At 45.5% G+C, this 18504-nt stretch overlaps 2 protein-coding genes across 2 annotated transcripts in view; one reads left to right on the forward strand and one right to left on the reverse strand.

Moving 5' to 3' along the window:
* LOC146499902 (G-protein coupled receptor 22-like) overlaps positions 1-13277 on the forward strand; it is a 13608-nt gene extending 331 nt beyond the window's left edge. The window contains exons 1-5 of the mRNA XM_085137216.1: positions 1-824; positions 1953-2622; positions 3347-3491; positions 3808-3954; positions 6346-13277. The exon at positions 1-824 is cut by the window's left edge and continues 331 nt beyond it. Of these exons, the coding sequence (XP_084993342.1) occupies positions 3369-3491; positions 3808-3954; positions 6346-7398 (1323 nt within the window). The 5' untranslated portion in view covers positions 1-824; positions 1953-2622; positions 3347-3368 and the 3' untranslated portion in view covers positions 7399-13277. The remainder of the gene's footprint in view (positions 825-1952; positions 2623-3346; positions 3492-3807; positions 3955-6345) is intronic.
* Positions 1-18504, reverse strand: part of cog5 (component of oligomeric golgi complex 5) — a 55528-nt gene that overhangs the window by 25762 nt on the left and 11262 nt on the right.

Here is an 18504-nt window from a genome sequence, read left to right on the forward strand (position 1 = left end):
TCACCTACACAAAACAGACACGATCTGAATTCTGATCCAACGTGTCGGGTTGGCTTTGTCTGGTGGTGCTGTTGTTGCCATGCCAATGACAAGTAGCTCTAATTAGTGCACCCGCGAGCTACGCCGCAGACACGCACGGCGAGCAATAAGGGCAACACCGCAGCTACTCGAATGGTAGCCGGGACAATTAAGCATGCAGCATCGGGCAGGTGCTTTGCAAACAAACACTGGAGGAGTGGCCAAAGTCCTGACAGGAAAGATGCTGTCGCTGGCATCGTCATGGCCACTGCTTCCTGTCTGGGCTCTTTAATGAGGGCAAACAAACTTATGGGGAGATGGCGCAGAAGGGAAACAAACCTCCTGCAGGCTGGAAACAAGACTTATTACAAGCAGCTCTAAACACACATGCAGTACAGTAAGAAACAAAGAGTGGGGAAACGTTAGGAGAGCGTCTGCTTTGAAAATCCAATTAAGTGCAAAAGAGCAAAAAGAAAAAAAAGAGCAGGAAAAGATGGTTTGATGGTGGGGGGTGATGGAGGGGGCGGGAGCAGTGGAGGAGTAGGCTGGACTACTGGAGGTGGAAACGGAGACAGGCTGACAGAAAGAGAAGCAGAGCGCAGAGAGGGGGAGGCTGTGGTCTTACGAGTCCCTCGCTCTGGAGTTGCATGCAGACAGATTTCACACAGAAAGATTCAACAGTGTGATCGCTGCACGACGGACGACTGAGCTGAACCTCACACTCTCATCACCTGAGGCACTGCAACACCTCACCTGAGGATGAAGAACTCTGACAGAGCCGAGGATCCCTGAGATGATCTCAGCAGGTAAACTAATGCACGGCATCCTCATCATCATATAGTGCTGCTCTGACAGTGTGAATGTGCTGCACCGTAAAAGGAATTCATCTTCAGATAAACACACAGCGTGCTGACATGTTGCTGAGCTGTGAGTCACGATTTTCCAGCACTGATTATTCCGAGTGGAGAATAATTAGACCAAATGAGCGGCTGGCAAGCAGCAACAAACACTTCAGATAAACGACTCTGCTGCCCCGAGGAGATGGACACAACAAAACGCTGATACAACACCAAACTCATTTACATGTGTCTTTAGGCTGAGCTCAGCAGCACAAACGTGATCATGTCACAGATAATAAGAGTTTAAATAAAGGAGTAATTTGTGTTCTCAAAGGGGCATTTTTAAGATTACACCACAGCAAATGAAGGTGTTGAACTCTGCTCGGGGACAAATGTGTAGTCTGAGCTCACAGCACACAGATGTGCTGCAGCTAACACTTATTATTGGTTCAATGTGCAAAAATACTGATGTACCTGAAATTTACCTTGTTTTTAATCAGTGAAGACACCAGATTTATACATTTTTAATCTTCTAGAATAATCAAAATGGCACTGTTGGCTCCAGTAATGTTTTCAGAAATGTATGAATCCTACATTTACATAAGGAATATTGGACCAGGCGTGGCATGATCATTTCTGGTTTTAGATTAGATTTTTTGTGAGTTTAAAGTTCAATTACTCAACTGTAGGGACATTTGCATCTCTATCAGGAATTATCTGATTAAGACATGTGGTGACAAACCGATGTGTGCTGTTTTTGGGATCAGTGTCGTTTCACACACGTGAATTAAATTCAGTTTTACGTATACAGTGCCAAACCTCAACAACAGTCGCCTTGGTTGTACTGCAGAGAACCAGCTCGCAGTGTTCAGCACTCATTTTGTGAACACCACATGATGAGAACCATCAAAGACAAAAGGCAAGGCATCAAAAACTGATTAAACACAGACTGCAGATGAAGAAGAGGGCAGAGGGACCAGGCCATGTGTTACAGGATGATCAACCAGTTGAGTTAAATGATAGAGATGTGATGTGACATCCAGACCAGGAGGAAAACATTTGCTAATAAAAATATTTCACCTTTTCCTGCTATAGGGTCATATGGAAATTGACTGAGGAGGAGCACAGATGCTGATGATCCAGTCTATGAATGATAAACCTGTGGATGGACTCCGTTAGTCCGACTGGTATATAAGGACTCTGTGTGACTATCTCGGTGCTGACCTTGATGCAACACTCCCTGCCCTTGGACCACAGGCCTCTAAAGTTCAGAGCAACAATCAAACAGCCTTCCTTCCCACCATTTTCAACCTTCTCCCTTCAGTGTTGTGCAGAACACTCTGACAAAGTCTCACAGGTGTGTTAGCCCCTAACGGGACTTTCATAATAAGATCAAACGCTGAATATGTCCTGAAAGCTGCAAGCAGAGCAGAGAGGAGGATTGTTTTGCTGCTGGCATCATTTCCAGGCAGAGATGACACTGGAGGCAACAGTTTAAGCACAACGGACAATGACAGGACAGAGCTTTACATGAAAGACGCCATTGATGTTAGTTCACTGGTGCGAATCACATGCACCCCGAAGAGGGGTGGGTGTGCACTGCACAGACTTTTACCACTGGATAACTGGAACCAGTATCCCTAAACACCAAAAGCTGCAACAGAGATGGATCAAACAAATGAACTTTACCAAGTGCGGAGACAGTGGAGTGGTCCAACATGCTTCTAATACCGCCAAGCTGGAGAGGACACTGCTAGAGGAAGTGGTGAGTTTACACCTCTCGTGTCCACAACACATATCTCAGTCTTGGACGATTACAGTTGACTTGTTCCCAACGAGAACACTACAAGTCCTAAAGCTAAAGAACCTGGGTGTACGTGGAACAAATGAAAATGTGTGTTCAAGGCAAAAATATCATAAATGTTTTATAGATACTTTATATATTAAACAGCTACACTAATGGAAACCTTACTTTCACTCGGCGTGGCTGTAAACATGGAAAATAACTACAGTAACTGCAGAAAAATGTTAAAAACACTCGAGTAAAAGGTCGCTGGCGCAAGGGTTAGCGCAGTGTCCTTTGCAGGGTTTGCCGGTTTAATGACACTTGTCTGTGAAGGTTCTCAGTCATCCAGGTCATCGTAGTCAAAGGAGCTTGCAAAGAAAAGCGTCTGGACTTCTTTAAGTTACTTGAAGACCCACACCCAGTTTCACACCTTGGCTCAGGCGATTAGAGGATCATCAGGGGTCCTTTTGTCCCTCTGTGGGGGGGAAACTCCCACTAGGTTTATATCTGGGACTCTCCACCATTTGACCTTAGAACTGAAGAAGCTTCTCGGATGAAGGTGAAACGTCTTCAAGCAACTTAAAGAAGTCCAGACGCTTTTCTTTGCAAGCTCCTTTGACTTTGATGACACTTGAACAAATCTTTCATATAACTAAGCTTTCACACTTCTGAACAGTCTGTGTTTGTGCAAACTACTCTTCAGGCCTCTTCCTCCTATCAAGATAATGCACACGTCCTCAGTGTTGATGTCTGCAGCCACCATGAGCAACACGACTGTGCTTGACACCGCTGACCCATCTGATCTTGACATGAACTCTTCTGAGGCAATATATCCCATCAGCTTCCAGGTATTGCTGCACCCTTATAGACGCGTCTTCGATTCATTCAGTGAACTTCAAAAGGAGATCAGAGGCTCTGACCTCCTTTAACTTTAATAAAATGTTTCTAATAGAGGTGCTTTTAAGTAATAAAATTATATTATTGTTTTTAAACATCTGATGTCTTCTCACATCGGTTTCTTTTATCAGCAATTTCATTTTATTATTATTACTATTATTAGTAATATTACACAGGTGTGGGACATTTGCTTGCAGTCAAATAAAAAATACGTAATTTAACTTCTACAAAACGTCCTCGTATCCTCCAACGTCTTTCTGCCGACAGGCTTCTCTGACAGGCTTCCTGCTGTTGGAGATCATTCTGGGTCTGAGCTCCAACCTCACTGTGCTGATCCTCTACTGTATGAAGCAGAACCTCATCAGCTCCGTGTCCAACATCATCACCATGAACCTGCATGTGGTTGATGTGTTGGTGAGTAGGGATGTGCGCCTTCACAGCTCTGCTTGCATTTATCACACTACGCGCTCACTGTGTCAGGCAACTGGTTTATCAGTAACTCCAGTAATCCAACAACGAGCTCCAATTCAAACCATCATGTGTCAGAAAGGCATAAACAGCCTCAAACCAAAGCAAAATCAGCAGATAATGAAAAACTGAGTGTGAACATGACAGCGAGGAACACAAAAATGTGCATTTTCTCCTTTTTTTTGCATTTTAGCCTCGTTCTTATTTTTGCACACACTGCCATTGCCTGCTCCAGCGCCCAATGACCTCTGAAGAAGGCCAACGCCATTTCCTCCACTGTGGTCATCGTTTCCACTAACAACACTATCAGAGTCAGCTGCTAAGAGGCATTTCAGAGCACTATGGTTTACCACTGAATGATTCTGAGGTTTTCACATCATTGAGAACGATTATGTCACTAATGTTTGTTTTCTAAGAGTGTAGTGTTGTTTAACTGCTCTACAGGGGAAGACCCTGCAGGTGGAGTGGATGTGATGAATCATAGTGAGCCTATTAATAATACTGTATTTTTAAAAATCCTATGTACTAACCTCGTTAAACCCATATTTTAAATATCATGCGAAAACACAAACTTGTAGCACATATCTGCATTAGGGCTGCCACGATTAGTCGACTAGTCACGATTAGTCGACTAGTCACGATTAGTCGACTATCAAAATCGTCGACGACTGATTTAATAGTCGACGTGTCGTTTGAAGCTTTGTAAGATCACAAAAGACGCAGGAATAAGTAGTAGGATTTAAGAGTGTAATAACGGACTGAAACAGAAGATGGCAGCACTGCATGTACAAGGATGCCAGCTGCCGTTAAACCCCGAAGAAGAAGAAGCTGTCCCAGAATTCATAGCGCAGCCCAGCTCAGTTTCCAACAATGGCGGCAGCTAGTTAGTTTTAATATTACTCTTATTGTTCTTTCTGGGTCACAAAATAAACGTTTAACATGTTTTCAGGCGAGAATGTAGCTGTGTAAACCTCAAATATCTGCTCAGTTTATCAAGACACCACATATTTTCAAAAGCGCTCCGACGTTTTCGGAGACGTCTGTTACCCACTAGCTCGATAGCTAGCCGGGGGCTAGGCTAACTAGAGCCGTGAGAACACCGGACTCCCGGCTTCAAACCCACCGCCGTCTTTCGCTACTCAGGTTAAACATGATATATAAGTCACTTAGATAACTTAAAAATGTTATTGTTTGGCTTTTTTTAGTATTTTATTTGTTCCTGAGTAAATCGGTTTGGCTGAGATTAAAGTTATAGTTTTTACACAGCTGAATAAACGTCAAGCAGACAGCTGATTATCAGAAGTGTGAGAGCTCGAGAATTTACTTCGGTGTCCTGTTATATTTTAGATAGCAAGGAGTTTATTAAACTTCACCGAAACAATCTGCAAATTTCATTAAAATTTAATAAACTATCATCTTGTCTTTATTTTTAGTTAGCACAGACCTTAAACACTTAAAGCTGTAAGCTAATGATAGTTATATAAGAGCAGATGCTGCTGGTGCAATAAGCTGTACGTTTTACATTCAATGGATGATGATCTGATTAGTCGACTAATCGCAAAAATAATCGGTGACTAGTCGACTATCAAAATAATCCTTTTTGGCAGCCCTAATCTGCATCTCCACTAGAAGCATGTGAATAGGTTCAGAGACTGAAAGCAGCAGTACATTTTGTCCAATTAAAGTTGACACTGAACCCTTTGTTGAGCAGGTAGATGAAACCATATGTTTTGGTTTGCAGGGGCTTTATCAAAAACCGTCCCCAGTTTGGCTGTGTACAGTTCTGATTGTCATATTTAACTGTATGTTTCTTTTCTTCCTGCCCACTCCTGTTTATCAATAGCAGCAGAGGTATACCAAGATTAATACAGGCAATTAATACCAAACAACACTGTGGGGAAAAACTTAAACAGTTAACAGAAATGCATATTAAAAATACTGGTAGCTGCCAGTGTTACCCCTCAGCCTCAGAGTAGATAGATACGATTTCCTTCTTATCTTATTGCATTAACAAGATTTTCAGGAAACCAAACCTCTGACCTTGACCTTTAGGTCGAGGTCACTGAAATTTGAGCTGATCTGAGATGTTTAACAGTTGTGCCTATGGTATGAATTTCACAATCCTACGTGGCTTCTTTCTCAAGCTATCGGCTTCAGAAAGTTGGTTGCCCGCTCACCTGCCGGTCGGCAGGGTGACATCAATAACTCATCAGCCTTTTACAGCCGAGGGATAAAAACTGGAGTTGGAGGGAAAAAATCAAAGAATAAATTCAATAAGCCTGCCTTTAACCACTACATGAGATAAAATCAAACATCTGTCTCCGTCTCTACTTCCAGATATGCGTGTGCTGCATCCCACTGACAACTGTGGTGATTCTGATTCCACTGGAGGTGGACACAGCCATGATGTGCTGCTTCCACGAAGCCTGCGTCTCCTTCACGAGTGTAGCAACCGCTGCTAATGTCCTAGCCATCACCGTGGACCGTTATGACATCTCAGTACGTCCAGCGAACCGTGTGCTTACAATGGGCCGAGCTGTGGTTCTGCTGGGATCCATCTGGGCTTTATCCTTTTTCAGTTTCCTCGTTCCATTCATGGAAGTGGGCTTCTTTATCAGATCTAGTTCATATCTTTTGAACCAGACTATAGTGGTGACTGTACCTCATACAAATGAGTACTACACAGAGGTGGGTCTGTACTATCACTTGCTAGCACAGATTCCTATATTCTTTTTCACAGCTGTTGTAATGCTGGTGACTTACTACAAGATTCTTCAGGCTCTTAACATTCGCATTGGAACACGGTTTCAGAACAACTTACCTAAAAAGAAGCAAAAGAGCAAAAACACCATCTCTCTTAGCACTGCAACACAAGCAGAGTCAACGGAGGTTTCACAGAGCAGTACAGGTGTCAGGGCAGGTGGAAATGCACCTTTGGGCATGCGGGCATCAGTGTCTGTGATTATTGCACTAAGACGAGCCGTGAAGCGTCATCGAGAGAGAAGAGAGAGGCAGAAACGAGTCTTCAGAATGTCTCTTCTCATCATTTCCACGTTCTTATTTTGTTGGACTCCAATAACTGTACTCAACACCATCATCCTCAGTACTGGACCCAGCGATCTGGCTGATCGCCTCCGCCTGGGTTTCTTGGTAATGGCCTATGGAACCACCATCTTTCACCCACTCCTCTACGCCTTCACCCGGCAGAAGTTCCAAAAGGTTTTGAAGAGCAAGATGAAGAAGAGGGTGGTGTCTGTTGTTGAAGCTGACCCTACACCAAACAATGTGGTCATACATAACTCATGGATCGACCCCAGGAGAAACAAGAAGGTCACCTTTGAGGACACAGAAGCCAGACAAAAATGTCTATGTTCACAGGACGCAGAGTAATGGGGCTAGCTCAAATGTAAATATGTCAAATATATACAATATATTGCTAAAAGGGAGATGGAGGGTATTTAGAAAAAACGGGAGAAAAACTAAAGCTAAAATGGTGTGCTGATTAAACAATGGAATGCTTACACTATATTGCCAAAAATATTATCAACAAAGAATTCAATTCTGGATTTAACAGGAAGTCAATGAAGGGAAGCCAAAACAGGAGAAATCTGCTCTCTCTTTCTAGTCCCTGTCAGGACTCTTGCTGCAGCATTTTGGATTAACTGAAGGCTTTTCAGGGAGTTTTTAGGACTTCCTGATAATAATGAATTACAGTCGTCCAGCCTGGAAGTAATAAATGCATGAACTAGTTTTTCAGCGTCACTCTGAGACAGGATATTTCTAACTTTAGAGATGTTGCACAAATGGAAGAAAGCAGTCTTACATATTTGTTTAATATGTGCGTTGAAGGACATGTCCTGGTCAAAAATGACTCCAAGGTTCCTCACAGTGTTACTGGAGGCCAAGGTAATGCCATCCAGAGTAAGAATCTGGTTAGATACCATATTTCTAAGCTTTTCAGCGCCGAGTACAATAACCTCAGTCAATCTGAATTAAGAAGCAGAAAGTTAGCGGCCATCCAGGTCTTTATGTCTTTAAGACATTCCTGCAGTTTAACTCATTGGTGTGTGTTATCTGGCTTCATGGACAGATAGAGCTGGGTGTCATCTGCATAGCAGTGTAAATGTATGCTATGTCTTCTAATGATGCTGCCTAAGGGAAGCATGTATAATGTAAACAGAATTGGTCCTAGCACTGAACCCTGTGGAACTCCATAATTAACCTCAGTGTGTGAAGAGGACTCTCCATTTACATGCACAAACTGGAGTCTATTAGATAGATATGATACAAACCACTGCAGCACAGTACCTGTAACACCTACAGCATGTTCTAATCGCTCTAATAGGATATTATGGTCGACAGTATCGAACGCTGCACTGAGGTCTAGCAGGACAAGCACAGAGATGAGTCCACTGTCAGAGGCCATAAGAAGATCATTTGTAACCTTCACTAAAGCTGTTTCTGTGCTGTGATGAGCTCTGAAACCTGACTGAAACTCTTCAAATAAACCATTCCTCTGCAGATGATCTGTTAGCTGTTTGACAACTACTCTTTCAAGGATGTTTGATATGAAAGGAAGGTTGGAGATTGGCCTATAATTAGCTAAGACTGCTGTTTCTAGAGATGCTTTTTAAGTAAAGGTTTCACTACAGCCAGCTTGAAGGCCTGTGGTACATAGCTGATTATTAGAGATAGATTGATCATATTTAAGATTGAAGCATTAATTAATGGCAGGACTTCTTTGAGGACGCCAGGTGGACACCAGAGGTGAAGGGAGCCACCAGGCTGAAGAAGGAGTCCCATCGGGCTTGGTTAGCCTGTGGGACTCCGACTGAGAAAATTGTCAGGTGGTGGAAGGAATACTTCGAGGACCTGCATAATCCCACTGACACGTCTTCCGAGGAGGAAGCAGAGTCTGGGGATGAGGGGAATGACGCGTCAATTTCCGGAGGCAAGGTCACTGAGGCAGTTAAACAACTCCTTGGTGGCAGAGCCCCTGGTGTTCATGAGGTCCGCCCCGAGGTCCTGAAGGCTCTGGGCGTTGTAGGGCTGTCCTGGTTGACACGCCTCTACAATGTTGCTCGGAAATCAGGGGCAGTACCTCTGGACTGGCAGACCACGTGGTCACCATCTTTAAGAAGAGAGACCGGAGGGTGTGTTCCAACTACAGGAGGATCACACTCCTCAGCCTCCCTGGGAAAGTCTATGCCAGGGTGCTGGAAAGGAGAGTTCGTCCGCTAGTCGAACCTCGGATACAGGAGGAACAATGCGGTTTTCGTCCGGGTCGCGGGACACTGGACCAGCTCTTCATCCTCTCAGGGATACTTGAGGGTGCATGGGAGTTTGCCCAACCAGTCTACATGTGTTTTGTGGACTTGGAGAAGGCATTCGACCGTGTCCCTCGGGGTGTCCTGTGGGAGGTGTTGCGGGAGTATGGGGTGTCTGGCCCATTGCTACGGGCCATTCGATCCCTATACAACCATTGCAAGAGCTTGGTTCGCATTGCCGGCAATAAGTCGGACTCGTTCCCGGTGGGTGATGGGTCCGCCAGGGCTGCCCTTTGTCACCGGTTCTGTCCATAATTTTTATGGACAGGATTTCTAGGCGCAGCCAGGTGGCGGAGGGCTTTCACTTTGGTGGCCTCAGAATCTCATCTCTGCTTTTTGCGGATGATGTGGTTCTGTTGGCTTCATCGGGTGAGGGCCTCCAGCTCGCACTGGAACGGTTCGCAGCCGAGTGTGAAGCAGCGGGAATGAGGATCAGCACCTCCAAATCTGAGGCCATGGTTCTCAGCCGGAAAAGGGTGGAGTGCCCACTTCGGGTCAGGGATGAGTTCCTGCCCCAAGTGGAGGAGTTCAAGTATCTCGGGGTCTTGTTCGCGAGTGATGGGAGAAGGGAGCTGGAGATTGACAGACGGATTGGTGCGGCGGCTGCAGTGATGCGGACGCTGCACTGGTCCGTCGTGGTGAAGAGGGAGCAGAGTGTAAAAGCGAAGCTCTCAATTTACCGGTTGAGCTACGTCCCTACCCCCACCTATGGCCACGAGCTGTGGGTAGTGACCAAAAGAACGAGGTTGCGGATACAAGCGGCAGAAATGAGCTTCCTCCAAAGGGTAGCTGGCCTCTCCCTTAGAGATAGGGTGAGAAGTTCGGCCATCCTGGAGGGGCTCAGAGTAGAGCCGTTGCTCCTCCACATCGAAAGGAGCCAGCTGAGGTGGTTTGGGCATCTGACAAGGATGCCTCCTGGGCGCCTCCTGGGGTTGGTGTTCCGGGCATGTCCCACCGGGAGGAGGCCCCGGGGCAGACCCAGGACACGCTGGAGAGATTATATCTCTCGGCTGGCCTGGGAACGCCTTGGTGTCCCCCCGGATAAGCTGGAGGACGTGGCTGGGGAGAGGGAGGTCTGGGCTTCTCTGCTTAGGCTGCTGCCCCCACGACCCGGCCTCGGATAAAGCGGATGAAGATGGATTGATGGATGGATGGACTTCTTTGAGCAGTTTTGTAGGAATGGGGTCTAAAAGACACGTTGATGGTTTGGAGGAAGTAATTATTGAAGTTAACTCAGAAAGATCAATTGGAGAAAAAGAGTCTAAATGAACATCAATGGTACTAAGAGTAGCTGTAGATAATATTACATCTGTGGGATTATTATTGGTCATTTTTTCTGTAATGGTTAAAATTTTATTTGTGAAGAAGTTCATGAAGTCATCACTAGTTAACGTTAAAGGGATGGTTGGCTCAACAGAGCTCTGACTGTTTGTCAGCCTGGCTACAGTGCTGAAGAGAAACCTGGGGTTGTTCTTATTTTCTTCAATTAGTGATGAGTAGTAAGATGTTCTGGCTTTGCGGAGGGCTTTCTTATAAAGCAACAAACTATTTCTCCAGGCTAAATGATGATCCTCTAAATTTGTGACACGCCATTTCCTCTCCAGCTTACGAGTCATCTGCTTTAGGGTACGTGTTTGAGAATTATACCACGGAGTCAGGTACTTCTGATTAGAGACCTTAGTTTTCACAGGAGCTAAAGTTGTATGCAGGGAAGAAATAAAAATATTAAAAAAGATAATGGACCTGTGTGGCGACACTACCACTACTACTCCCACTCTGCAACATGTTGGTACAGAGCATTGAGGAAGATAATTATATTATTAATATTAAGATTAAGACTATATCCTTATACCAGGGTACTACCTGTGCAACATGTCTAGTTGTGAAATCTTCTCACTACCAAATATTCTAAAGTCAACTGTTAGTGGTATTGTATTATAGCAAAGTGGAACAACAGCTACTTAATGTAGATCATAGGTAGACCATGTAAAATCACAGAATGCGGTCAGCGGATGCCGCATAGTACACAGAAGTCGCCAACTTTCTGCAGACTCAGTTTCTACCGACCTCCAAACTTCCTGTGGCCTTCAGATGAGCTCAAGAACAGTGTGTAAAGTTCTTCATGGAATGGATTTCCATGGACGAGAAGCTGCATCCAAGCCTTACATCACCAAGTGCAATGCAAAGTGTTGATTGTAGTGGTGTAAAGCATGGCACTACTGGACTCTAGAGAGTCCTTCACTTCTTTACAGTGCAGAATCTCACTTTCCCACCTGGCAATCCAATGGACAAGTCCTGGTTTGGTGGTTGCCAGGAGAATGGCACTTGTCTGACTCTGCAGGGCCAAGTGTAAAGTTTAGTGAAGGAATTGGGGTGAGGGATTGTTTTTCAGAAGTCCGGCCCAGGCCCCGAGTAGGGATGGGTACCGGTATCGCACCGGTTCTGTCATAAACGGTAGTAACCAGACCGAAAAGCAGCGCACATTTCGGTGCTTTATTTCCCTGAGATGTCATACACTTTGGATTTTAGCCAATCATTTTACCTTTCCAAGGATAGTCGGCAGGCCCAGGTACGTCCGTTCTTTTAGAGCACAGCTACAGATTAAAAACGCCCAAGGCGAAGCGGTCAAAGTCTGGCTGTACTTCACAGCAAAAGATGCAAACTCAGCAGCTGCAACAAGTGCTTTAAGCTGATACTGTGATACTGTCAAAGGAGGTAACACCTCAAATCCGATGAAACACCTGGCGACGCATAGCGTTTTTTAAAAGCCGAGAAATGCACCGTATTTGATAGCTTGCTGCGAGACCTCACACCGTGCACATCTACTGCGGGTGTGGTGCCTGTTATCAACCCGGAGTTAGCAACATCCCCCAAAAACCCGAACAGGAGAGTCCTGGCCCCTAGCCCTGCCAGTGTAGCAGAAATGATGAGGATGATGATGCAGCAGCAGCCGTTCTTCTCTGCGTGAGTAGCTTAATGTTGTTCGTGTGTAATTTACGCTGAGTAGGCTAACCACGTTATTACATTAATGCATGTAAGGTGAACTAGCAAACACCATCATAGCTACATGCGGCTGTCTTCTTGTTTGATGGCAGATACTCCCTTCACCCTGGACAAAAAGGCTAAAATGACCAAAGAAAAAGTGGGAAACAGTTAAACATGAGAGGTTTTTGGACAAAGTTTGTGTTTTTTTCCATTGATTAAGCTGCTTCCAGCCAAGAGTGATGCCATATATGCCCCATAGCTGCAGAAAAGGCTAACATTGTTATCTTTTTACAAAAAAAAACAGCTGAACATGAGAGGTTTTTGGACAAAGTTTGTGTTCTCCATTCTTTAAGCACCGGTTCGAGCACCGGTTCGAACGCCGTTTAAGCATGTTATGTTTCAAAAGTACCGGTTTGGCACCGGTATCAGATAAAACCTAAACGATACCCATCCCTAGCCCCGAGTTCCAGTGAAAGGTAAAACAGTTCATGCTTCAGTATACCCAGACATTTTGGACAAATTCATTCTTCTAACCTTTGTGGGAACAGTTTGGAGATCTTGTTCCAACATGACTGTGTACCAGTGTACAAAGCAAGGTCCATATAGACATGGATGAGCTAGCGTCCAACATCAATGTCTGACCCCACAAATGCGTTTTTGAAAAAAAATACTGCTAAACCTTATGGGAAGAAACAAATACTTTTGGCAATATAGTTTGTATTTAGTGAGCTACCTGAAATATAAACTAATATGCCGACTTCAGATAAGCCAATGAGTTCGTGTCCCCTGAAAACAAGGGAACAAACAAAAAAGAAGGGTTTTGTATATTTTGTATACACATCACATGTCATAAGGGAAATCACCAGTAGCTTGAGTTTAAGAACTGCATATCGTTTTTTGTTTTTCTTATCTCAGTGCAAAAGAAAATTCTCAAGATAGGCATCATAGATACACGAAGAGGGTAACATATTGGTGTATGCTGTGAAATGTTGTGGAGTGCCAAGGACAATTTAGTCAATAAATGCTCATCTAAGCAGCAGTGTTTGTTATTTTCTGGTAATACAGTGTGAGAAGAACATCTGTTCTGTTCATAACTTGATATTGTTTGTTACCATTTGTAATAAACTACACAACAAGTGCCAGTACGCCTGGTGATTTTCCACCTGGAGCAAGCGTGACAAGCGAAATATCATTTCTCCTTCACTTCCTCCCTCACCCTTCATCAAATCCCTATTTTTAGATTTTTCTGGAAATGATGCAAAGGCTTCAAATCTATTGACTCAACTACTCATTCTCTAAAACAACCGTTTTAGAGACCAAACCATTGTTTCTCAGTGGGTTGGTTGTAGCTCAGAAGGTATAGCAGGTCATCTATTAATCAGAAGGTTGATGGTTTGATCCACACATAGCCTTGGGCAAAACACTAACTCCAGTTGCCCTCCGATGCATCCGTCAGAGTATGAATGTGTTCTTAGATAGAAAGCACTTGCACAGAAAAAACATATGAAAAAGTGCTTGTGTGAATGAGGCAAGTTGTATCAAAGTGCTTATAGTGGTCAGATCGGGTAGAAAAGCACTATAAAGTAAATGATATAAACTATTTAGGTACAGTGTGCATGCCTTACATGCTGTAAAAGTGCCTTGCAAATCACAAGACAACCCTCTTTAGTCCAACCAAAGTGATTCCCGGACCCCAGAGTGTGAAGCACAACCAAAACAAAAGCAATTTAGTAAAGCGGACTTGGTTGTTGGAAGGCAACCTTCTGTTAGAGCAGACAGCACACACAGAGACCACCGATACAAATGTGTTGCCGTGTTGGAGAACGCTGAGGACTCTGACCAAATTTAAAAGCAGCCGATGGAATTTGTGAGTGAGTGTGTGTTTACATACGTGAGTGTGGTATGAGAAGTGGTCACAGGCAGCTGAAAATACTTGTCCTTGTGAACCTGTTCTGCTTAATGCCCTGTGATAACTAAGAGTAGTGTAGCACATAGATAACTGATGGCAGCTACATGAAATGCTTCATTATCACTTTTTCTCTGCTGACACTAGAAGGTCACACAGGCCTACGCAGCTACAATTACAACTGGGAGAATCAGCACAAGGCTGTGATGGAGTGCTGACATCAGAGGGCATCGGGGTCTAAACGCCACTTTTATGACCACAGAGAGAAAACTTTAAAATCTGAGGAACTTGGAAAGAAAAGTGACTGGACTTCTCGAAGACGTTTCACGTCTCATTTGAGAAGTCCAAACGGTGGACAGTCCCACGTATCGCCTTGACAACATTAAAATCACGGTGGGCAATGAATTTTTTGATTTTGAATGATCAAAAAACCGAGATTGAACTATTTGGACCTTCTGACCCTCGTTCTTCACTTAAGGGTGACCTTGGTCCTTTGGAAAACTGTTCTTTGATGGCAGATTTTCATTTGAGAAACAAATAAATCTTTGAGCCATCTTCTTTCAGCTGAGGGCCCTTGCTAAGAACATCTTCTCGCTCAGGCTCGACCACTGCAATAGTCTGTATTTTGGTATCAGCCAGGCTCTGCTCTCTCATCTTCAGATTGTTAATAACGCTGCAGCCCTGACAGGCCCACGTAAACACCATCATATTTCCCAGTCTTGGCTCGTTTACACTCTGCTTCCAGAACGTTATAGAATCAACTAAGATTTTATTGCTCGTTTTTAACTCTCTAAAATAGATTAGCTCTCTGTTCCTTTAACCAAACATACTCCAAACCAAAGTCTCAGGTCAGCTGATCTGATTGTTACTAGAAGCAGACTGAAACACAGAGACCGAGCCTTTGTGATTGTTGCACCTAAACTTTGGAACAGTCTGCCTCTTCAAATAAGGATCTCTCCAACACTCGACATTAAAACCCGTCTGAAGACACATCTTTACTCTCTAGCTTTTAATTGTGACCCAGGTGTTTAGCTTTTGTGTCTTGCTTCTTTATTTTTCACTCTGTACAGCACTTTGGTCAACCTGTGTAGGTTTTAAATGTGCTTATAAATAAATTGACTTAAGAGGGTCATTGACCCACTATTGATAACACTCCTCATCACATGAGCTAAGGTGTGAAAAAGGGTGAGGGTCATTACCACTGTGAGACCTTTGAAACTGTCATCAGTCAGGTATGCCCATGCTGGGGGTGGGCATTAAACCACCTGGGGTCAACCTCACGGCTCACAGCTTATCAGATCTCTGATATCCTTCACCCACTAACAAATCACAGAGTTCAAAGCACAGTTCACTGAACTGAACAACAAGGGGTTTAGTTGGGATCCATGTCTCTGAACAAGGCCAAACTGGGAGCAACAGCTTCCAGCTCAGACGCTATTTGATGACGGGAAGCCCTCCTGGCATCAGAAGCAAACGGCCTGTGAAGAGAGTGAAATCCCAAAGTACAACACCAAGATTACTGTTAGTGTGTATCCACATACAGATGGCTTTGGAGTGATGGCTCTGGAATGACTTTCCTTCATTCATGTTTCACCGAATCAGGGAAGTTTTGTTATAAAACAACTAGGTGGGAATAAACACAGACATCTGGGTAATTAAGTCTGTCTTTTATTGTTCATGCATGTCTTTTTTTAATTATTATTTTGCTTTTCATCTTGGTGTCCAGCACTTTGAATTTTTCTGGGAAAGGTGCTTTATAAAAAACTGAAGAAAGACAACACAACAGGAAGTTTTCAACCAAGAGCCAGAAAGAAGGTTTGACTGGAGGCGCACGCAAAAAGTGTGTATTTGCAAAGTAAAGAGCCTTTTCATAGAGCTCTGTGAAAACGACTGCCACTAGTTTACAAGAAGAAAAATAGCCAAAGCCTCCATGCACTGAGTGTTTAGGGCTCTGAACAGAGGTGTGGGATATTGGACTGAGCCTGCTTCCAGCATCGCGAGGACGCTTTGCTGATGTAAGTAGTGCTGTCAGCGTTAATCTCATTAAACTGACATTGACGGCATAACCGCATTAACTAATCTCCGTTAGCGAGTCAGTGCCGTGCAGCTGCAGATCTGCGCTAACGCTTTAACGAGCTGACTGCGCTAACGCGCTAACGCTGTGCAGCCACACACACGGGGCGATCTGCGCAAACGCTTTAACGAGCTGACTGCGCTAAGGCGTTGACGCTGTGCAGCCACACACACGGGGCGATCTGCGCTAACGCTTTAACGAGCTGACTGCGCTAAGGCGTTGACGCTGTGCAGCCACACACACGGGGCGATCTGCGCTAACGCTTTAACGAGCTGACTGCGCTAAGGCGTTGACGCTGTGCAGCCACACACACGGGGCGATCTGCGCTAACGCTTTAACGAGCTGACTGCGCTAAGGCGTCGACGCTGTGCAGCCACACACACGGGGCGATCTGCGCTAACGCTTTAACGAGCTGACTGCGCTAACGCGTCGACGCTGTGCAGCCACACACACGGGGCGATCTGCGCTAACGCTTTAACGAGCTGACTGCGCTAACGCGTCGACGCTGTGCAGCCACACACACGGGGCGATCTGCGCTAACGCTTTAACGAGCTGACTGCGCTAACGCGTCGACGCTGTGCAGCCACACACACGGGGCGATCTGCGCTAACGCTTTAACGAGCTGACTGCGCTAAGGCGTCGACGCTGTGCAGCCACACACACGGGGCGATCTGCGCTAACGCTTTAACGAGCTGACTGCGCTAACGCGTCGACGCTGTGCAGCCACACACACGGGGCGATCTGCGCTAACGCTTTAACGAGCTGACTGCGCTAACGCGTCGACGCTGTGCAGCCACACACACGGGGCGATCTGCGCTAACGCTTTAACGAGCTGACTGCGCTAAGGCGTCGACGCTGTGCAGCCACACACACGGGGCGATCTGCGCTAACGCTTTAACGAGCTGACTGCGCTAACGCGTCGACGCTGTGCAGCCACACACACGGGGCGATCTGCGCTAACGCTTTAACGAGCTGACTGCGCTAACGCGTCGACGCTGTGCAGCCACACACACGGGGCGATCTGCGCTAACGCTTTAACGAGCTGACTGCGCTAACGCGTCGACGCTGTGCAGCCACACACACGGGGCGATCTGCGCTAACGCTTTAACGAGCTGACTGCGCTAACGCGTCGACGCTGTGCAGCCACACACACGGGGCGATCTGCGCTAACGCTTTAACGAGCTGACTGCGCTAACGCGTCGACGCTGTGCAGCCACACACACGGGGCGATCTGCGCTAACGCTTTAACGAGCTGACTGCGCTAACGCGTCGACGCTGTGCAGCCACACACACGGGGCGATCTGCGCTAACGCTTTAACGAGCTGACTGCGCTAACGCGTCGACGCTGTGCAGCCACACACACGGGGCGATCTGCGCTAACGCTTTAACGAGCTGACTGCGCTAACGCGTCGACGCTGTGCAGCCACACACACGGGGCGATCTGCGCTAACGCTTTAACGAGCTGACTGCGCTAACGCTGCGCTGCAGCCACACACACGGGGCGATCTGCGCTAACGCTTTAACGAGCTGACTGCGCTAACGCGTTGACGCTGTGCAGCCACACACACGGGGCGATCTGCGCTAACTCGCTAATGGAGATTTGCCGCGTTACATGCATTTTAATGAGATTAACGCTGACAGCACGAATGCTAAGCTATCCTGGCTGGGCCTCCCCATACTAGCGAGCTGGAGGATCGACCTTTGACCTCTTTGGATCGGCTCCATTCACACCCATTCATACATGCACTAATTTTCTATGTAGAAGTGCTTTCTGTCAAACACATATGCTGTCAATCTAACAGGGGTCAGTGTCTTGCACCACCAGGAACTGAACCATCAACCTTCCAGTTAGTAGATGTCCTGCTCTATACATGGGCCAAATAACTGAGCCACTGACCTGACAGTTGTTAGGCTGGACGCTGAATTACTATTAGCATTAATGTTTCCACCACCATAACTTCAGTTTTCAGCAACACAAACATGTTGTAATACGTAACCGAAGGGTTTGTTGTTGTTGTTGAAACCGACGGGCAGTCATTCTAAAAGACTTTTCTCTTTTGAATATTCATTATTGCTCATTAATAAGAAAAGTATTTCTTATCCGATTACTTCCTTAGTTGATGGAATCATCGATACACTACTCGATTACAGAGAGGTCTCTGCAGAGGTCTTGGGACTGTTTGAAAACTGGAGTTTGTGAAAAG

The sequence above is a fragment of the Neolamprologus multifasciatus genome, chromosome 17 (genome assembly GCF_963576455.1).
Source record: "Neolamprologus multifasciatus chromosome 17, fNeoMul1.2, whole genome shotgun sequence".
Lineage (NCBI taxonomy): Eukaryota > Metazoa > Chordata > Actinopteri > Cichliformes > Cichlidae > Neolamprologus > Neolamprologus multifasciatus.